Source organism: Eulemur rufifrons, chromosome 17 (assembly GCF_041146395.1).
Source record: "Eulemur rufifrons isolate Redbay chromosome 17, OSU_ERuf_1, whole genome shotgun sequence".
Lineage (NCBI taxonomy): Eukaryota > Metazoa > Chordata > Mammalia > Primates > Lemuridae > Eulemur > Eulemur rufifrons.
In genome coordinates this window covers 43,110,492-43,133,856 of record NC_090999.1, presented here as the reverse complement: position 1 = coordinate 43,133,856, position 23,365 = coordinate 43,110,492, and the positions used below count along the sequence as shown (strand labels likewise).

Below are 23,365 nucleotides of genomic sequence, written 5' to 3'. Positions count from 1 at the left end.
AAATATATATATACAAAAAAAATTAGCCAGGCATGGTGGTGCATGCCTGCAGTCCCAGCTACTCGGGAGGCTGAGGCAGGAGGATCGCTTGAGCCCAGGAGTTTGAGGTTGCTGTGAGCTAGGTGACGCCATGGCACTCTAGCCTGGGCAACAGAGTGAGACTCTGTCTCATAAAAAAAAAAAAAAAAAAAAAAATCTGCCATATGAAGTTTTGCTTAAAGTCAGTTTCCAGGAACCTGTTGATGATATTCTATAAGGACTTACAGTATACATGAAAAGAGAAATAAGCATTAGCTATTTTATCACATATCAAATGCAACTTTATTTAATCAAACCAATTGATGAATATAGTATTACAAACCTATTGTCACTTAAATTAATGACTTTTAATTTTTGCATATCACCCATTTCCTCTGGAAGTGTCTCAAGTTTATTAGAATGGAGAAACAGCACAGTTATATTTTTCCAGCTTCCAATCTGAAAGAGAAGTATAAATTGGGGATAAAAAATTTGGCCTATGGGTTGATCAACATATGAATAATATCATTTTTAAAAGTTATAAAAAATGTTCTTCATATTTATAAAAGAAGTAAGGCTTAGACTTTCTACTTTTATTTATTAATTTTCATGTACAAAGGAAAGTACTTAGGAAGCTCTTATTCTTTTTTAGTTTTTAGGGAACCCTTACTTTCCTCAAAGGAATCGCTTCTAAATTAACAGAGCTAGTTACTATTCAGAAAATAAATAACTTAATAAATTACTTAGAAAGAAAATAAGTGAAGCCACGATGGACAGCTATCATATTGAAAATTAGAAAAAGATGAAGACAAAACTCCAAAACAAATTTAAAATACAGTACCTCTGGGGGTAACTGTTGTAAGTAATTATGATCTGCAGCAAAGGTTCTAATGTTAGTAAGCTGCCCAATAGATGAAGGCAAAGCTTCAACTTCATTGAAACTACAATCCAGCTCTTCGATTGACATTAACCTTGAATAAAAAAAGAAAACATTAAAAATAAGTTTTCCTATATATAATCCAAAATTTAAGAACATATGAACATTTGAACTTGACTTCTGACAAATGTAGTGAAACTATTTCACAAAGCTAAACCACCAATAATAAATAGGTCTTACTATTATAAATACACCCAACCTGTATACTAATTATTTAAATGTTTATGGAATCTCCTTTAGATGTCATTTATGCTAACACCTGAAAATATTTAAGGAATGCTGAACTAAAAGTAAAATCTTCAAGGGTCTAAAAATTCATAGAAAACTTACCCTCCTATAGAGTCTGGTAGATACATTAATTGGTTTTCATCTATTTTAAGAGTTGTTACATTCTTCAATGAACCTGTTGAGAGAAGAAATAATAAATAATTTTCAGCTTAAACTAGAAGTCCACCAACATTCAATGTGAGACATACTACATTTGGCAAGAATTAGAAAGAACTTTCCTAACCCACTTTATCTAAAAGAGACACCAACACCACCCTCAACCCCAACCCCAACACTCTATTTGCTTACCCTATATTTTCAGTTTTTACCCATACCATCATTTAAAATAGTGTATATTTATTAGAATGTAATCTACTTGAGTAGGAACTCCCCCAAGCCCACTGGCAAGCATGTAGAACAAAAGAGTAGGAACTTTTTGTCTGCATTATTCACTACTGCAGTCCTGCTCCTAAAAACAAAGTCAGGACACAGAGAAGACAGACAATACATAATCGTTGAATTAATGGATTAAAGAAATGTTAGCACGAAGGTAGTTTATAATAGGTGTATAACAAAATGTTCTATGTATACTAAATACTAAACCAAAAAAAATCTTTTACTGTTAAAGTTAGAAGTATTGATTAGAGTAGAATCATAATGAATTTACAAAAACGTAACCTTAGCTAAAACAACTATCTAATTCAATCGAGAAATATGTAAAAATGTTTTTAGTTTTTATATTAAAACATCATGAAGATGCCAAGATTGAAGTTTTTGGTACTTTCATCAAAATAATTCAATTACCTTGATATATCATCAAACAACTACACACACATAGACTCAGTAATAACAATGATAGATCTCTCAGGATTTGCTCAACTGGTCTGTTTTCTTGTCTGAGTGTTTACAACGAAGTAGGACTGAGAAAACTTACCAAATAAGGGCTATAATCAAGAGTTAAACCAAATTTGGACAAATTAACTATTTTCTTTTTTAAAGGGGAGAGGAGTGAGGCTCAATTTCCTTTTTTATTTTTTTTTTTTTGAGAGAGATTCTCACTCTGTGGTCCTGGGTAGAGTCCAGTAGTGTCATCGTAGCTCACTGCAACCTCAAACTCCTGGGCTCAAGGGATCCTCCTGCCTCACCCTCCCAAGTAGCTGGGACTACCGGCACACCACTGACGCCCAGCTAACTGCTCTATTTTTAGCAGAGACAGGGTCTTACTCCTCGTCAGGCTGGTCTTAACCTCAAATTCCTGAGCTTAAGCAATCCCTCCACCTAGGCCTCCCAGAGCGCTAGGATTACAGGTGTAAGCCATTGAACTTGGCCTAACTTCTTTTTAAAGAATTTAAATTTATTAGTTATAAAAATGAGATTTCCTAGACTAAATAAATACACAGTAATCTCAACAAGGGAGTAAACTGTACAACTCATCACATCAGGGAAAAATTCAACTAAGATCTGTTACCATGGCAGTGCAATAAAATTACCTCGTAACAAATAAAATCTGAGATTATATGGAAGCCTTGAATTTACTTTAAAAGTTAATTACATGAATTTGAAAGCAATACAAACCAATAGTCTCAGGCAGTTGTTGAAGTGAATTGCTTGATAATAGGAGGTCTTGAAGGTTTTCACATGCTGAAATTCCTTCTTCAACCATTTCAATATTATTTTTAGAAACATCCAAATATGTGAGCTGTTTCAAACTACCAATAAACTATAAGTAAAAAAAGAAAATCTAATGACTCTGTCAATATTAAGTAATTTATAAAAAGTAATAAACCTGATACCAAGTTTCAATTCTAAATTAAACGTTAATACAAGAAAGAAGACTCCCAAATTGTTTCATTTTTTTTTCAGTGTTTCGCTCTATCACTCAGGCTGGATCAAAGTTCACTGTAACCTCAAACTCCCAGGCTCAAGGCATCATCCTGCCTCAGTTTCCTGTGTAGCTGCAAGGCATGAATCACCACACCCAGCTAATTTTTTAATTTTTTTTTTTTTTTTTACTTTTATATAGACACAGTCTCACTATGTTGTCCAGGCTGGTCTCGAACTCAGGGCATCAAGCGATCCTCCTGCCTACCTCAGCCTCCCGAAGTGCTGGGATTATAGGTGTGAGCCACCACGCCCAGCTCAAATTGTTTTTAAAATATCAGTAGAAATGTATTCAGCAATAAAGCTAAGAACTACTAATTTTAGCCTAGCAGAGTGACAAAGGACATATACTTTTCTTTGAGAACTAGGCTGCCCATCATCTTCTGGTGATACAGCATACACGGAGATTCTTATGACTTCTTTAGAAATGGGAGTAAACAATTTGTCAGTCTTTAAAACAGAAAGTTCAATGAAAATATCATAGTTTAACCTTGGCAAACTGAATTAGGATATATTAGGTCAGTAAATATGAAATGTCTGATTTTGAATCCAAAATGTAGTTTATTATATCTCAAACAAGAAGCAGTACAATTAATCAAAGCATGTACCTAAACTATTGACACAGTTTTGCCATCTCAATGGTAGCTTGTTTATGCCAGCAGAAAAGAGGCTTGGAAAGTGTGAGTGGCGATGAAATCATGAAAGACGTTTCCCAGAGCTTGTTGAGAACTGAATATTTTTCCTTGCAAGAAGTGGTCCAAAGCCTAGAAGAAGTGGTAGTCAGTTGGTGCAAGGTCTGGTGAATACGGTGGATGACAGAGAGTTTCCAAGTACAGCCTCTGTAGTTTGAGCAGCATTGTTTGTGTGACATGTGGTCGAGCGTTGTCTTGCAAGAGGATTGGCCTGTCTCTAGTGACCAGTCTCGGCTGCTTAATTGTAAGCATCCTCATCATTTCATCCAATTGGCTTCAACAGACATCCACTGTAATCAACTGACCAGGTTTCATGAAGTTACAATGGACAATACCAACAGCGCTGGACCACCAGACACTATTATAGCTTTTTTTTTTTTTTTTTTTTTGAAACACAGTCTTGCTCTGTTGCCCGGGCTAGAGAGCCATGGCGTCAGCCTAGCTCACAGCAACCTCAAATTCCCGGGCTCAAGTGATCCTTCTGCCTCAGCCTCCCGAGTAGCTGGGACTAGAGGTATGCGCCACCATGTCCGGCCAATTTTTTCTATACATATTTTTAGTTGTCCAGATAATTTCTTTCTATTTTTAGTAGAGACAGGGTCTCGTTCTTGCTCAGGCTGGTCTTGAACTCCTGACCTTGAGCGATCCTCCCGCCTCAGCCTCCCAGAGTGCTAGGATTACAGGCGTGAGCCACTGTACCTGGCCTATTAGATTTTTTTGATGAATATTCGGCACTGTGTTTTGGCATTTCATCTTTATGCAACCATTGTGCTGCTGAATGCTTGCAACTGTCAAAAATAATCCATTTTCAATCACATGTACCAATACAGTGTAGAAATGGTTTGCCTTTATGTCGTGACAGCAAAGAAAGGCAAGCTTTGAGATGATTTCTCTTCTGACACTTGTTTAATTCACGTGGAACCTATCTATCCAGATTTTTTACCTTGCCGATTTGTTTCAAATGGTCCAATATTGTTGGAATAGTAACGTCAAAGCTTCCAGCTAATTCATGCAAGGTTGAGATCGATTCACTTCCACTACAGCTTTCAGCTCATTGTTATCTACCTTGGTCTCAGGTTACCTACATGGCTCATTTTCAAGATCAAAATCACCAGAAAGGAACTTCTCAAACCATTGATTACTGTGCGTTATTAGTTATACTTCCCAAACACTCTGTTGATATTTTGAATTGTCTGCACTGCATTGGTTCTATAACGGGACTCATGTTCGAAAATAACACAAATTTTTGACTTATCCATGGTTTCACAAAAGTTGCTCTAAAAAAAATTTCAAAGATAACTGCAAGTCAAATCAGGCATTTGAAAGACTGAGGATGTACCTTCACAATAAAAGTAAAACAAGATGTGTCAAAGAGAAATGTCAGAGATATCAACTATCAAACTTAGTACTTAAGGAAACCGGACATTTCATACTTAGTAACCCAAATAGATTCAGCTGGTACCAGAAAGGACACTTTTACAGTATTAAAAAGAGACTATTTTGCAAAAGTTTATTATGGGGATTTTCAGAATTTAATCAGGAATGTGTTCATAGTAAAAAAAATGTAATTTGCTTCTGATTAATAAAGAATTAAATAACAATCCTTTTTGGTTTTTACTAATTAAAAGTAATTTCAAAATGCACAATTCACAAAACTGCAAAGGAGAGACAGCAATCAGTGAAACCATTAAAAATTTCATATACATACCCCTGGAATAAAAGTCAGTCTATTACCATCCATCCAAAATTCTTTCAATCCACTTAACTGTTCAAGTACTTCAGGCTATTTGGATAGAAGGTGGGGGGAGAGATATCCAATTAAGTTATGTGAATGTCTTTATCTGACAAAAGCAGCCCTGGGAATTTCTAATGGTAACTTTTAGTTTCAAAACATTAAATAAAGGGGAAAAAATAAGAAAAATAAAAAAGCAGAGCCAGATGTGGGCCTTTCTACTGCGTTATAGTTACTACAATAACATTATTAAGGAAGAAATCAAAGAGACAACATTCCATAAGCATAGATTACATAAAACTCATTTAAGCTTTGGATTACACAATAGGGTCAAGTATTTCTAAAATTTTTGAAGAAATAAAAATAGCACCTACTACTTGGATGTGTACAATAAAAGCATACTCCCATTCATTATCAATAAAAAGATATCGCCTGTTAGAAAATTTCAGGAAAATCACAAAGATGTTCCCTGGTAACAATTAAAAGGGATAAAAAAGGCAACATATATCCTAAATGTCCAATAATAAAAAAAAAGGTAAATAAAGACATTACCATATGATGAGAACATTCTGTTATTTAAACTCCTAGAAAATATTTCTAATTTCATGGTGGAAAATTCTTTATAATATGGTATTGAAGACCTAAAAATTAATCCAAATGTTGTGGTGGATCTTGATATCCAGGCAAAAATTTGCTCTTAGGCATTGGCCCTTTGAGGCTGAAGGCTGAAATGCCCTCTTCAAGGTTATTTCTGTCACCTCACAAAGCTATGTCCAATCAATGATCATGTAATGGTAGAGTACCATCATATCTAATCACTGTAATAACATGAGTCATACACAAAAGGCATGTCATTCAGATTTATCAACATACAAATATAGTTAAGAATTCGAGATGTAACTTGGATTGAAAGAAATTTCCTTTTGTGCTATATTGTAATTCTATCAGTAAGTTTTTAAAAAATGCGTAATATCAGATGACCAAATTGGTACAAAACTTGATTTTGAGAGCTTACTAGATTTTGAATATTAATAATTACTGAGAATTCTAAAATAGTTAACATGGAAATAGATTAATATACATAACATAAACATCAAGAAAGGGCATAATAGATAATTTAGGAAACACAGCATGTATTAGAGAGAAATTTGAGAGTATTTTAGAGAAAATATGAGGTACTCCAAACCACCATGGTACAATACTCAGAAAGAAATACTACAGAAAACACTTCTGAGAAATCCTTGTTCTTAAGACTATCATTTGAAAGCCACACAATTTTAAACAACAAACTTGTAAACTAATTTAAAAAATTTTAATGATAATGATATTCAGCCTGATTAATTCCTCTTCAAAAAAAAAAAACCTAGTTTATTTTCTGAGTTCTCTTGGAAAACTCACTAAAGACAAAAACTGCTTACATACTGCTTTCCTTTTAGATTCAGCCTTATAGTGCACTTAGCATATAAAGCACAAACAACGAGGAGGTCTTATTACCACCTCTAAAATAACAGTTGTTTCACTCAATGATTTCCCCCTTAGCTATTAAGTAAAATTATAGAGAAGTAGTCTATCACTGAATAAATTCATAAGCAACGCCCAAGGGAGTTATTTTTGACACAGAACAACTTTACCTGCTGCATTCTAGACTATTGTTTCTCACTTATAATCATTGAAATTTTCTGCTTCCTGTGCTAAAAAACTTTTAGATATCTCTTCCATGAACTGCTCATTAATTTTATATTTTATCCTCATTTAGGTGAGGTTTTTAAATGTCTGAATATTTTTTTGTCTGGAAAGTTCTGGTTAAGAACTCACTTCATACCTCAAAAAATATATATCTTTATGAAATTTTTAGGAAAAATCTTTAATTTTCACATTTGTTCTTGATCAAATATAACAATTACAGATAGTGACACTGATAAGAACTTACCACTTCCGTGAATTCATTACTTCCCAAATCCAGTCTTTCTAGCTGGGTCAGTCTATTCATGGTTCTATTCATAATGGAATAATAAAGAATTAACTATACAAAAATCTCAATTACATGGAAGTTTTCAGATTTTATGGTTACTGCGATCCCCAACCCCCAGCCTGCGACCCAGTACTGGTCCATGGCCTGTTAGGAACTGGACCATGCATCACAGCCTGAGCTCTACCCCTCCCCAAGCTCCGAAAATTTGTTGGACCACATACTGCCAAAGCTTCATCTATATTTACAGCTGCCTCCACTCCCCGGGCTGTCCATGGAAAAATTGTCTTCCATGAAACTGGTCCCTGGTGCCAAAAAGGTTGGGGACCACTAGTTTAAAACATTCTTATGTAACGTGTAATGAAATATGGGTTTTCACATGTTGACAAAATAAAAATGTTAATTTTCTAAGAAAAATAAATCACATTTAATTTTTTGAAAATAAATTTTTGAAGTTATAGGTATCTTGAAGTTTTACAAATATATGAGCAATGTTGAAAAAGCCTTTTTGCAATTATGATAGTAATTATTTATATATCTGCCAAACAGTCTAATTTATTAGCTGATTTTTACTATATGAAAATTTATTCTATGAAAAACTGGAAACTCATTATTCATTTTACAGCCTATAGGTTTAAATTTATTGCAGTTGCTTCTTGAGAATATAAATGAAAAGACTGGTGAGAAGCCAAAATTAGAGAACATGGGGGTAATTTGTAAAAATAAAGCATAACAGTTTTACAAAAGGGCACAAGAATAAAAGTCAATGCATTGGAAAAATCCAATTATAAATGACATCCTAGAAAAATTAACTTTTAAAATAATTTTAGGAAAATGTGAATGATACACATATACAATAAAAAAGTGGAAATATAAAGTCAAAAATGTGTCTCCACCTCAAGTTTCTATAGCTAATACCAACAACTTTGGTACTGTTCAGAAATCTCAAAAACAGAATTGCATCTTAGAGATGTAGCTTCCTACTTCAAGGTCCAGCTTCCTACTTCAAAGAGAAAATAAAAATGACTCCCAAATTTCCTCCATTCCACCTCTAAAATTTTTGTATTTAACTCATTTTATCTTTTCCTCTCCTCACAGGAAGAGCAAATCATACTTTATGTCTTTGGTACTGTGCCCTCCAGTATCTAGGTGGTATTAAACTTCACTTAACTATGGATCTAAAACAACAGTTCCTTCCATTGCACTAATCTTTGATCATTAAAAAAAGTCATTACATATCCTGAATGCACATAGCTTTATAACATTTAAAACTGTAGCCTCTTTATAGTTTATGAGGTCTCAAAGATTATAACTATGTATCTTAAAAAGAAAGGAGGAAAGAATTATATTAGCAAATTCATTGACAGAGCCTAATTTGAATCTCCTTTTAGGAGTTAAAATCACTGAATTGCCTATGATATCAGAGGGACCATATTAATTGTAGACTTAGCTATTACAATAAACAATTTGCATCTTGGTAATTCTAATCTCTTAGAAACCAGTCAAGTTTCGAGGTAAGGAGTTATCACTGTGAGTACCAGATCTGTAAAATATATAGACCTTTTTGAACTTTAATATGGATCATAATTTCTACTTTAATTTATACTCACCACTATAAGCTTCATTCATTCATGCACTGAACAATTATTACTCAGCTAAAACATACTAACTTTTGGGAATAAAAACTAGACATGGTCTCAAAGACTTAAAATCTTGGGGGAAAGGTGGGAGACCCATACGCATGTGCATCAATGTGCATATGTTGGTCAGGGAGGAAGAGAGTGAGATATGTATAAACATACATTAAATTATGTGGCAAATATCATAACAGATCTAAATTACGATATCATAGAAGCTGAGTACACAAAACAACTAACTCCTGACTAACTGGAGATGTTTTTCTCCTCAAGTGCTGCCAAGTCTTGATGATATACTTTCAACAAGAGTTGGCAAATTTTTTCTGTAAAGGGCCAAACAGTAAATATTTTTGGCCCTGTGGACCATACAATCTCTGTGACACTGAACTACTCAACTCTATCACCCTAAAGCAAAAGCAACCAGACAGTATGTAAATGAATGAATGTGACTGTTTTCCAATGAAACTTTGTTTACAAAAAAATCTGGTGGTCTAGATTTAATTACAGACTATAGTTTACCAACCCCTAAACTGTAACACTACAGCAAAGGATTCAAGGTGTTTTAAGACATCTGTTCAATAAATGCCCACAGACTACACAGTGCATTTAGTTTGTAGATTTGTTTCTTTTATAATTAAATCTCATTATTTGCTTTTGGATTGTCATCTCTTCTTGATATTAGCTTACCATTACGGGACCAATTATCCATTTCTAATTTACAATAGACCAAAAAGCCAGATGTCCAAGTTCTATAGTTATCAGGCTTCACATAAAGACCTCATGGATCACTCTAATGAATAATATGCATGAGCTCTCGTATGTGAACTGGGGAGCTCTATTTGAGACACAGGTGGACTTCATATACTTATTTTGACTTTAATGTCATACAAAAGACTGCATTTCAGAGAGCTATGAAATCATTATCAACACAGCAGTGCCAAGTTAAACACCAACAACAGATGTATACAGTTTTATATTTAATATCAGTAATTCAAATATGATGATCACAAATGTTGGGTTTTAAAAATAACTTGCATCACATTATAATAATAAAAAATTAATATTTTTTTAAGGACTTAATGATTAAAAATTCTAAATTGAATTCTTAAAATGATAGCATTTTACTTACTTAGGCAACATTTTCAACTGGTTTTCTCTAAGTTCTAATATCTGGAGTTTAGTTAATCTGCAAAACAAATAATAAATCAAATATCTATAACAAAGAAAAGGAATTCAACAAATTAATTTCATATTCTAAAATTTTAAAGCAACCAACATAACTGTGTAATTACTATGTGTGCAGAACAATATATTAAAAAATTACAAAGGAGTACAAAATAAAATAAAAAGGAAGACAGGACTCTCTGGCACTTCACTGATGTACATTCCACTAAAATTAGAGGTAAAATGAGCAGATTAAGTGATGCAAATACCAGATACAGAAGAATAATGTGACAAGTGCACTAATTATTTTTTGACAAAAATGACGACAAAATTAACTTTTAGTTGGCTAAAACTTTCTCTAGTAATTAATTTCAACTAAATAATAACTTGATACCTATTATTCATTCACCTGTTTGTTTAAAAATTACTCAGGGACTTGAAGGATATGGGGAGATAATGAGGTAGATCCCAGAAACACATTCTCTTTTTTCAATAATTTTGATTCCAAGGGCTGAGGGCAGTGTCTTGCGGCTATAATCCTAGCACTTCGGGAAGCTAAGGATGAAGGAACACTTGAGGACAGGAGTTTAAGACCAGCCTACACAATATAACGATACCCCATTTCTACAAAAAATAAGAAAAATTAGCCAGGCATGGTGGCAAACACCCTCAGAAGTAGTGGGGAGGACTGCTTGAGCCCAGGAGTTCAAGGCTGTAGTCAGCTATGACTGCACCATTGTACTCCAACCTGGGCAACAGAGTGAGATGCTGTCTCTAAATAACAAAAAACAATTTTGATTCCAGTAAGGAAGATAGATTAACCAATTATTAGCTCATTAAGTATGGAATGTCCGATTTTCTTAGGTACTAAGTTTGACAGTTGATATCTCTGACATTTCACTTTGACACTTCTTTTGTTATTTTTATTTTTTTGTGAAGGTACATCCTCATTCTTTCAAACACATGGTTTGGCTTACGATTATTTTTGTTTAGAGAAAATTTTGTGAAACCATGGATAAGTAAAAAATTTGTGTTATTTTTTTAATGAGTCCCATCACAGAACCAATGCAGTGCAGACAATTCAAAATATCACAAAGTGTTTGGGAAGGATGTGGCTAATGAATGCACAGATGTCAATGGTTTGAGAAGTTCCATTCTGGTGATTTTGATCTTGAAAATGAGCCACATGGGTGACCTGAGACCATAGTGGATAATGATGAGGTGAAAGCTGCTGTGGAAGTGAATCCATCTCAACCTATGCCTGAATGAGCAGTAAGGTTTGATGTTACTACAACGATACTGGACCATTTGAAACAAATCAGCAAGGTAAAGAAGCTGGACAGATGGTTCCACGTGAATTAAACGAGCATCAGAAGAGAAATCATCTCAAAGCTTGCCTTTCTTTGCTGTCATGACATAAAGACTAACCATTTCTTTTTTGAGACAGAGTCTCCCTCTGTTGCCCGGGCTAGAGTGCCGTGGCGTCAGCCTAGCTCACAGCAACCTCTGACTCCTGGGCTCAAATGATCCTTCTGCCTCAGCCTTCCAAGTAGCTGGGACTACAGACATGTGACACCATGCCTGGCTAATATTTTCTATATATATTTTTAGTTGTACATATAATTTCTTTCTATTTTTAGTAGAGATGGGGTCTCGCTCTTGCTCAGGCTGGCCTCGAACTCCTGAGCTCAAACAATCCGCCCGCCTCGGCCTCCAAGAGTGCTAGGATTACAAGCGTGAGCCACCACGCCCGGCCCAAGACTAACCATTTCTACACCGTATTGTTATGTGTGATGAAAAATGGATTCTTTCTGACAATCACAAGTGTTCAGCACAATGGCTGGATAAAGATGAGTGCCAAAACACAGTCCAAAACCAAATATTCATCAACAAAGCTAATGGTATCTGTCTGATGGTCCAGCGCTGGTATTATCCACTACAGCTTCATGAGACCTGGTCAATCAATTACAGCAAATGTGTACTGCAACCACTTGGACGAAACGATGAGGATGCTTGTGATTAAGGAGCAGATATTCGTTACTAGAGACAGGCCAATCCTCTTGCAAGACCACATGCCACAAAAAACCAAATGCAGCTCAAATTATAGCAGCTGGACTTGGAAACTCTCTGTCATCCACCATATTCACTAGACCTTGCACCAATGGATTGTGACTTCTTCCAGGCTTTGGACCACTTCTTGCAAGGAAAATGATTCAATTCTCAACAAGCTGTGGAAAACTCTGCTCACAATTTCATCACCACGTGCTCTCCAGGCTTCTTTGCTGCTGGCATGAGCAAGCTACCATTAAGATGGCAAAACCGTGTTGATAGTTTAGGTACATACTTTAATTGTGCTGCTTTTTGTTTGAGATATAATAAAACTTGATTTGAAATCGAACATTTCATATTTAATGACCCAATATTAAATCATTTTAGAATGTAATGCTAAGAAAATAGCATTCAGTATCTCAAATGAACAGAAACACCCCCATTAAAACTCTGTTTTTGCTGCCTTAAAAATCAATTTATTTTTTTCCTTTTAAATTCTCATTGTTAGCTGGGTACTCATGCCTGTAATCCCAGCACTTAGGGAGGCCAAAAAGGGAGGATGGCTTGAGGCCAGAAGTTCGAGACCAGCTTGGGCAACAAAGAGAGACCTCCATCTATACAAACTGTTTAAAAAATAGCTGGGCATTGTGGTGAGTGCCTGTAGTCCCAGCAACTTGGGAGACTAAGATGGGAGGAACGCTTGAGCCCAGGAGTTCGAGGTTACAGTGAGCTATGATTACAACACTGTACCACTGCAGAGTGAGACCCTGTCTCAAAAAAAAGAAAGAAAAAAAAAGAAAAAAAAAAATCTCATTGTTTATTGTTTACTTGGTAAAACTATGTCAAAACAAGACCCAAAGAAACTATAAAAACTACAAAGCTTGGCATTGTTACAGCTCTTTTAGAATTTGTCTAGTAGGTTTTCCGGTCCTTACCGGAAGACCCCCCCCCACAAAAAAAAGAAAGAAAAAAAAATTCAATGCTTGGAAATAATTACAGAAGAGCCTATGAAACTGTAATTAACAGTATTTCTAAAGCAGTTTGTAGTTTTGTACACTTTACAAGAGCTAACAATAAATGGTTTTCAAAGAAACTATAATTTACCTGCCAAAATTAGCTGGCAAAAACTCAAGGAAAGCGTCATTCAGATATAGCTGGGTTAGGTTTAACAGCTGAGAAAATCCATCAGGGAGCCTATATAAAACATACCAGAATTCAAATTAAGTTCATACATAGAATTTTAGTCTCTTACTGAAGATACTTACTCAACAGACAATAGTCACCTCTTTACTTTTATTAGTAGCCCTCAAATTAAGATTTGCCTTTTGTAATAACTTACCTGTCTCAAGGTTTGCATCTTTATTACTTTGTAAAAAGTAAGTGTGGTAATATTTGTTTTAATAACATAAAATCTACATAGAATAGTCAACTATGAATGAGCCACAATACACAAAATATATTTAGGACATTAACTATGAAATCAGCAGGTAAAATGTGCCTTTTCTAATATCAATTCAAAGGATTAGATAAGAATTTCTAAACCTTCGCAAAGAAATCTTGGGCTGAATAATTCTTTGTTGTGCATAAGCTGTCTGTGAGCTGTCAGATATTTAGCTATAACCAATCCTGACCCCTACTAACTAGGTATCAGTAACACACATGCACATACCCCACTGTGAAAACCAAAAATGTCTCCAAAAATTGCAAAGTGTTTCCTTGGGCATAATGGCCTCTGGCTGAAACCACTAGTTCAGATTATTTTTGATACCAACATTTGGTTTCTAAATAATTTTAAGTTCATAGAATTTTACAATGAGCAAATGAGAAAAAATAATATTAAAAGTTGAATGACATTTTAGGACCATGTAAGAATCTATGTGTATTAGCTTTACTTGTATTTCTTCTTGATTATGAAACAAGTTACAAATCTAAAACTTGATGCTAGAGCAGTATTTTTTTTTTTTTTTTTGAGACAGAGTCTCTCTCTGTTGCCCAGGCTAGAGTGAGTGCCGTGGCGTCAGCCTAGCTCACAGCAACCTCAAACTCCTGAGCTCAAGCGATCCTCCTGTCTCAGCCTCCCGAGTAGCTGGGACTACAGGCATGCGCCACTCTGCCCGGCTAATTTTTTCTATATATATTTTTAGCTGTCCATATAATTTCTTTCTATTTTTAGTAGAGATGGGGTCTCGCTCTTGCTCAGGCTGGTCTCGAACTCCTGAGCTCAAACGATCCGCCCACCTCGGCCTCCCAGAGTGCTAGGATTACAGGCGTGAGCCACCGCGCCCGGCCTAGAGCAGTATTTTTAAATGAAGAGAATATACATTATCTTTACGTTTGTCCCAGATTTTTAACAAGTACAAAATCCTCATGCAGTAAGACACATCAGACTTTTGACTCATCTTATTCATCCTCTACCTCCATTCCTCCATCTTGACAGCAAGTGAAACAACTGTTTGGAAAAACTGACCAAGAAATATAGTATTGCCAGGTGCGGTGGCTCATGTCTGTAATTCTAACATTTTGGGAGGCCAAGGCGGGAGAATTGTTTGAGCTCAGGACTTGGCGACCAACCTGAGCAAGAGCAAGACCTCATCTCTATAATAAATACAAAAATTAGCTGGGCGTGGTGGTGCGTGCCTGTAATCTCAGCTACTCAGGAGGCTGAGGCAGGAGGATCACATTAGCCCAGAAGTTTGAGGTTGCAGTGAGCTATGATGATGTCACTGCACTGTAGCCGGGGTGAGACTGAGACTCTGTCTCAAAAAAAAAAAAAAAAGAAAAAGAAAAAGAAACATGTGGAAGCTGGTTTCAACTTTCAACTTAGCTATGCTTCACTGTATTCATCTTTTGCTTCACCATTCCATTTCTGCAAAATTTAACAGCTTTGGTGCCAGGAAAACTTCCTGTTTACAGCCATCATCATCAATAAAGAACATATGTCTGCTATATGTTGCAACCAATCCTGTTTTTTCCTTTTGTTGTTTTACCTTCTTGACCTTTCAGTTTATTTTTATTATTTTCAAAAGTCTGAAGGTGCCAAATATCTGATTCAAAGGTAAAGACATTCTTACATGTGAAAATAACATTGAGTGAGGAAACCCGGATTTTAATCTCATTTGTGACAATAAGTATCTGTGAGACCAGGAGCAAAATACCTGCATTATCTCTTTTGGATCTCAATTTTACGTTTATAATATATGGGATTAGAAAGATTGTTTAAAAATTCCTTTTTTACTCCAAAATTGAAATTTTGTATAGACTTCATGCTGACAAATATTTTCCATTAACATATGTAAAGTAATATCCTACTACTGTTTTATAATTGTTTTAATCACATAGGTAACATAATTCAACTGAGAAGAACTTACTTGGAAATAGGGTTTACACTGGCCTCCACAACTGTCAAAACTTTACAATTTTTTATATTTTCTGGAAACTCCTGTATTCCTAGAAAACAAACAATGATCAAATTAAAATAACCTATTACAAAGGCCAAAATAATAATAATTAATAAATACCTTATAGATTCAAACGTAATTTACCAACTCAGCAGGAACTAGATAAACTGATAGAACTAATATATACTGAACAATCACCCCCACAATTTCTCTCTTCTCTTTCATCTGTTCTTCATTTGCCTCTTTATATAAAACTGCTAATTACTTTGATTTGTTTCCCCTTCCTTTCCTTCTCTTAGCTCTTCTGAAAATTAGCGCCTTCTCTACATGATAATGTTAAGGACATAAAATGCAGAACATTTACCATACTTTGTTTCTCTCACATAAAAAGGGATCATTTTTAAAACTCTGTGATTCTGTATCAATCTGGTTCCTAATACATATGAATTAACAAAGCTGAAAACAAAGCTGCAGATGAAAGAGGCAATCTACATCAGATATGCTAGTGGATGCACCTTAAGGCATTATTGCCTACTCATAAAAGAATGAAACATTTTCTCTTTCTGGATCTATCTTCCTATTTTTCCTATCTATCATATATTTATATTCCCCTCTTTTCTAACCTTTTTCCTTCACATAAATCCAGTGGCATGCTCATAATATAACTACTTAAGGAATGTAGTGATTTCTGAACACCACGATGTACATATTCAACAGATCTATTAAACATTTCAGCTTTTGAGCGTTCTTAATGGTCAACACTTTTCAAGCCAACTGAGATAAAAAAGTTTTTTAAAATTTTCACTCTGTTGCAGACAAATACTTCTGCAAAAACCATACAATTATTATAACATCAAATTTTGGTAATAGAGTCTAAGCACTTACTCATTGCCTCAACTTATCACACTAAAAATACAGTAATAAATAATTTGTGGACTAGCACCAGTAACACTGTTCTAATCTACACTAAAAGAATAACAATTAATAACATCTTAAAAATATTCCAAATATGAATTTTATGTAGTCTGTGTTTATAAGACCCACTCCACCACTAACATGGTATGATTATCCAGCAGGGTTGTCACCACAGGATCCTTTAAGATCCTCTCAACTTCATCACTACATGATTCTAAATAAGCCAGCTTCCTACAATGTCATATATAGATTTCAAGCTATGAAAAATTAATGAAGGAAAATCACCAAATAGGAAATGCCACAGTAGTAACTTTTTAAGTCAAATTCATCAATGGATGCTAAAATTAGTGGGTAAAAAGTATGACGATAAACATGGTATTAATATAGTCTCAAAGATTCTTCCCACGAGATACCAATTATAAAAGGAAAACATTAGCTTACAATGACGAAGTCTAACAGGCACCACCCTAACCTTACAAAACTGCTTCAAAGTTAGCATTATCAGTTATCATCATCACCATGTGGCAACTAATCTGAGATGCAATGAGAAACAATGCAATATCACTCCTGACATATACTTGTCAAAAACACACAACCTGACTTTAATCATAAGCAAGCATCAAGCAAATCCAAATTAAGTGAAATTCTGTTAAACAAATGGCCAATAATTTTCAAAACTATCATGGTGGAAGTAGACAAAAGTCTGAGGAACTACCCAGATAAGGCCCACGAGACCTGACAAACTCAATATGCAATGTGTGAAAGTAACAAGTGTTTGCAAAGATTTGGAGAAATTGGGAACTATATACACTGCTGACAGGAATGCAAAATGAATACAGCCACTATGGAAAACAGTTTGGTGGTTCCTCAAAACACTAAACACATAATTACCCTATAATCCAGCAATTCCAATTCTAGGTATATAGAGGCACATCTTGTTTTATTGCACTTCTCTTTATTGCACTTTGCAGATATTCCATCTTTTACAAATTGAAGATTTGTGGCAATCCTGTATCGAGCAAGTTTGTTGGCTCCTTTTTTCCTATAGCATGTGTTCACTTCATGTCTCTGTCACATTTTGGTAATTCAAGCAATACTTCAAACCTTTTCAATATTATTATGCCTGTTATGGTGACCTACAATCAGTGATCTTTGGTACTACTTTTTTAATTGTTTTGGGATACCACACACCATACTGATATAAAACAGTGAACCTAAATGATAAATTTGTGTGTTCTGACTGCTCCATCAGTTGGCCAATCCAGTCTTCCTCTCCTGTCTCTCTACCTTGCCTCAGGGCAGGCCACCTAATCCCAGAGACTCAACAATATTCAAATTATGCCAATTAACCCTACAATGGCCTCTAAGTGTTCAAGTGAAAGGAAGAGTCCCACATCACTCACTTTACATCAAGAGCTAGAAATTATTTTTTTCCACTATTATTATATTTTAATGCTCTATTTCAATCATGTTTTATCTCTCTCTCCCCTATTCTTTTTTTTTTTCAGCTTATTATGGGGGTACAAAAGTTCAGGTTATATATATTGCCCATGCCCCCCACCATCCCCCGCCCCCAGTCTGAGTTTCAAGCGTGTCCATTCCCCAGACAGTGCACATCGCACTCATCATGTAGGTATACACCCATCCCCTCCCCCCACCCCCCACCTCTGTCCGATACCCAATTGGTGTTATTCCCAAATGTGCACTTAGGTGATGATCAGGGAAACCAATGTGCTGGTGAGTACATGTGGTGCTTATTTTTCCATTCTTGGGATACTTCACTTAATAGAATGGGTTCCAATTCTCTCCAGGAAAACAAAAGAGATGCCGTATCACCGTTATTTCTTATAGCTGAGTAATACTCCATGGTATACATATACCACATTTTACTAATCCATTCATGAATTGAGGGGCATTTGGGTTGTTTCCACATCTTTGCAATTGTGAATTGTGCTGCTATAAACATTCGGGTGCAGGTGTCTTTTTTATAGGATGACTTTTGTTCTTCTGGGTAGATGCCCAATAATGGATTGCTGGATTGAATGGTAGGTCTACTTGAATCTGATTAAGGTATCTCTATATTGCTTTCCACAGGGGTTGCACTAGTTTACAGTCCCACCAGCAGTGTATGAGTGTTCCTGTCTCTCCGTATCCACGCCAATATGTATTGTTTTGGGACTTTTTGATAAAGGCCGTTCTCACTGGAGTTAAGCGATATCTCATTGTGGTTTTGATTTGCATTTCCCTGATGATTAGAGATGTTGAACATTTTTTCATCTGTTTGTTAGCCATTCTTATATCTTCTTTTGAAAAATTTCTATTCATGTCCTTTGCCCACTTTTTGATAGGGTTGTTCAATTTTTTCTTACTGATTTTCCTGAGTTCTAAATAGATTCTTGTTATCAGTTCTTTACTTGATGTGTAGAATGCGAAAATTTTTTCCCATTCTGTAGGTTGTCTGTTTATTCTCGTTGCTGTTTCTTTGGCTGGGATGGTTTAACATACGCAAATCTATAAATGTAATTCACCACATAAACAGAAGCAAAAATAAAGAGCATATGATCCTCTCAATAGATGCAGAGAAAGCATTTGACAAAATTCAAATGATAAGAACACTTAACAAAATAGGCATAGACGGGGCCTATCTAAAAATGATACAAGCCGTATATGACAAATCCACAGCCAACATCATACTGAATGGGGAAAAACTGAAAGCATTCCCACTTCGAACTGGAACCAGACAAGGCAGCCCACTGTCCCTATTACTTTTCAACATAGTATTGGAAGTCCTTGCGAGAGCTATCAGGCAAGAGAGCAGAATCAAGGGAGTCCAAATAGGGAAAGAATAGATCAAACTCTCACTCTTTGTTGATGATATGATGTTATATCTAGAAAATCCCAAGGATTCAACCAAGAGACTTCTGGAATTGATCAATGAATTCAGTAAAGTCTCAGGATACAAAAATCAATACACACAAATCAGAGGCATTCATATATGCCAGTAACAGTCAAACGGAGAAACAAAATTAAGGACTCAATACGCCCCCCCCCCTTTTTTTTTAATGTTCAAGGCTGAGAGGTGCTTTTCATCTAGTTACAGAGAGCAACCCCCCAGCTTGAAAAGGGATGCTCATGCTTGCCACATCTATTCAACATAGTACTGGAAGTCCTACCCAGAGCAATTAAGTAAAGAAATAAAAGGCATCCAAATTAGAATGGGAGAAGTTAAATTGTCCCTGTTTGCAGACATGATCTTATATATAAATAACCCTAAAGACTCCACCAAAAAACTTTCAGAACTAATAAACTAAGTAAGGTTGCAGGGTACAAAATCAACTTACAAAAATCAGTAGCATTTCTATATGCCAACAACACACTATCCAAAAATGAAATTAAGAAAAAAATCCCATCTGTGGAAGATGCCAAAGAAAAGACTCACTGACAACTATAAAACATTTTTTTTTTTTTTTTTTTTTTTTTTTGAGACAGGATCTTACTCTGTTGCTTCAAACTCCTGGACTCAGGTGATCTTCCTGCTTCAGGCTACCCACTAGCTGGGAGTACTGGAGTGAGCCAGCACACCTGGCTAATTTTTGTATTTTTTGTAGAGACAGGGTCTCATATGTGGCGCAGGCTAGTCTTGAGCCCGTGGCCATAAGCAATCCTTCTGCCCTGGCCTCCCAAAGTGCTAGAATTACAGACATGAGCCATTATGCCTGGCCTATAAAATATTTGAAGAAAGCAATGGAAGAAATACAAATAAATGGAAAGATATCCTGTGTTCATGGATTGGGAAAAAAAATCAACACTGTCAAAATGTCCATATCACCCAAAGTGGTCTACAGATTCAATGCAATCTCTATTAAAATTCCAACAAGGCCAAGTGCAGTGGCTCACGTCTGTAATCCTAGCACTCTTGGAGGCCAAAGTGGGAGGACTGCTTGACCTCAGGAGTTTGAGACCAACCTGAGCAAGAGCGAGAGACCCTGTCTCTACTAAAAATAGGAAAAGTAGCAAGGCACGGTGGCACGTGCCTGTAAGTCCCAGTTACTTGGGAGACTGAAGCAAGAGAATAGCCTGAGCCCAGGAGTTTGAGGTTGCTGTGAGCTGGGCTGACGCTACGGCACTCTAGCCCAGGCAACAGAGTGAGACTCTGTCTCAAAAAAAAAAGAAAAAGAAAAAAAATTCCAACAACATCACTCACAGAAATAGAAAAAACAATCCTAAAAGTCATATGGAACCACAGAAGACTCTGAATAGCCAAAGCAATGTTGAACAAAAGGAACATGCCTGCAGGCATCATACTACCTGACTTCAAAATACAATAAAAAGCTATAGTAATCAAATCAGCACAGTAAAACAGAGACAGACCAATGAAACAGAATAGAATGCCCAGAAATAAATCCATGCATCCATTTTGGTCAACTGATTTTCAACAAAGGTACCATGAACAAACGATGAGTAAAGGACAGTCTTGTCAATAAAAATGGTGTTGAGCCAACTGGATATCCCCATGCAGAAGAATAAAACTGGACACTTATCTTACACCATATACAAAAATGAACTCAAAATGGATTAAAGACACCAGAAACTATAGAACTACTGGAAGAAAACAGGGGGAAAGCTCCATGACATTCTGAATCTTGGTAATGGTCTGGGCAATGATTTTTTAGATATGACCCCAAAAGCACAGGCAATAAAAGCAAAAATAGCTGAATGGAATTGTATCAAGCTAAACAGCTCCTGCACAGCCAAGGAAACAATCCACAAAGTTGAAGAAACAACCTACGGAATGGGAGAAAATGTCTGCAAGCTATACATCCGATAAAGGGTTAATATCCAAAGTATACAAGGAACTCAAAACTCAAAAGCAAAACATCAAATAACCCAATTTAAAAATGAGCAAAGGACCTGAATAGATATTTCTCAAAAGACGACACACAAATGACCAACAGGTACACGAAAAAATGTTCTACATCACTAATCACCAGGAAAATGCAAATTAAATCCACAGTGAGATACCACTTTACACTTGTTAAAACGAGTATTATCAAAAAGACAAAAGATAAGTGCAGGTGAGGATGTGGAGAAAGGGAAACCCTTGCACACTGTTGGTTGGATGTAAATTAGTACAGCCATCATGAAAAACAGTACGGAGGTTCCTCAAAAAATTAAAAATATAACTACCACAGGACCCAGCAATACCACTACTGGATATGTATCAGAGGAAACAAAATCAGTATGTTGGAGAGATAGCTACACTTCCATATTTATGCAGCATTATTCACAATAGCCAAGATATAGAATCAACCTAAGTGTCCATTAACTGATAAATGAATAAAGAACATGTGGTATATATACACAATGGAATACCATTCAGCCTTTAAAAAAGAAGAAAATCCTGTCATTTGCAACATCATGGATGAACCTGGAGGATATTATGTTAAGTGAAATAGGCAAAGAATAGAAAGAAAAAATACCACACAAACTCACTTATATATGGAATCTTAAAAGGGCAAACTCACAGAAGCAGAGAGTAGAATGGTGATGGGTTGGGAGGGGGAGGTGGGGATGGAAGATTGGATTATGTTGTTCAAAGGGCACCAAATTTCATTTAAGACAAATAAGTACAAGAGATCTATTATACAACACGGTGACTGCAGTTAATAACAATATAAAAACTTACCCTTATTCTCCAGCTACTTTAAGCTATCACAGATTTTATAAACAAATTACAAGCCAGGACTATAATATAAAATTTTACTGTATTTTATAACAAAACAGGCTGCAAAATCTTTAAGTGCAAAAAATGCCTTTCAATATACATAAAACAGATTTATTCTTAGCCAGAGCTTAGTATGATCATACATTACAATTTGACTTTTTATTTTTGTATTTTTATTTGTGAAAACTCAGTAGAAACCTTAATAATGAAACATGTTTCCAAGTACAAAAAAATCAGGGGACAAAAATCTTACCATTCTTGCTGACATCCAGTTCCCTGAGATTAATGAGATTTGCAATGGATGCTGGTAACGTTGTTAAATCATTGTCAGGCAAACTCAGTTTGTGCAGAGACTGACAGTTAAAAAGTTGCTGTTGAAAAAAGTAAAGAAAGAATTTTGATTATATATTTCCTTAAATATTTCATGTACTAACTTTTACACAAATAAATATTAGTTGTATTAAAACTGAATGAGGCTGGGCACGGTGGCTCACGCCTGTAATCCTAGCACTCTGGGAGGCCGAGGTGGGCGGATCGTTTGAGCTCAGGAGTTCGAGACTAGCCTGAGCAAGAGTGAGACCCCATCTCTACTAAAAATAGAAAGAAATTATATGGACAGCTAAAAATATATATAGAAAAAATTAGCCGGGCATGGTGGCGCATGCCTGTAGTCCCAGCTACTCGGGAGGCTGAGACAGGAGGATCGCTTGAGCTCAGGAGTTTGAGGTTGCTGTGAGCTAGGCTGACGCCACGGCACTCACTCTAGCCTGGGCAACAGAGTGAGACTCTGTCTCAAAAAAAAAAAAAAAACAAAAAAAACTGAATGAGTTATACCTACGCTAATACCAGGAAAGATCTCTCATTGTTCTGCTTATACTATTATGGATCTGAGTACAACTGAACCACTGAGAATCATTTACATTTTCATATTTATACCTTAAGCAAAATGCACTTAGTGAGAATAAGTATATGGTTGTATGC

General features: G+C 35.7%; 1 protein-coding gene and 1 non-coding gene across 5 annotated transcripts in view; one reads left to right on the top strand and one right to left on the bottom strand.

Annotated features, from left to right (window-relative positions):
* The window catches only part of ERBIN (erbb2 interacting protein), a 119,256-nt gene that overhangs the window by 48,526 nt on the left and 47,365 nt on the right, over window positions 1-23,365 (bottom strand). For all 4 annotated transcript variants that reach the window (XM_069491912.1, XM_069491913.1, XM_069491914.1 and 1 more), the window contains exons 4-13: window positions 22,638-22,755; window positions 15,715-15,793; window positions 13,451-13,540; window positions 10,263-10,319; window positions 7,458-7,521; window positions 5,504-5,578; window positions 2,798-2,942; window positions 1,286-1,358; window positions 860-989; window positions 362-477 (exon numbers count right to left, since the gene is read on the bottom strand). In XM_069491912.1, the coding sequence (XP_069348013.1) occupies window positions 362-477; window positions 860-989; window positions 1,286-1,358; window positions 2,798-2,942; window positions 5,504-5,578; window positions 7,458-7,521; window positions 10,263-10,319; window positions 13,451-13,540; window positions 15,715-15,793; window positions 22,638-22,755 (947 nt within the window). The remainder of the gene's footprint in view (window positions 1-361; window positions 478-859; window positions 990-1,285; window positions 1,359-2,797; window positions 2,943-5,503; window positions 5,579-7,457; window positions 7,522-10,262; window positions 10,320-13,450; window positions 13,541-15,714; window positions 15,794-22,637; window positions 22,756-23,365) is intronic.
* On the top strand, window positions 13,232-13,293 carry LOC138398511 (U7 small nuclear RNA). The gene has a single exon (XR_011235992.1). It is a non-coding gene; the product is annotated as a U7 small nuclear RNA (small nuclear RNA).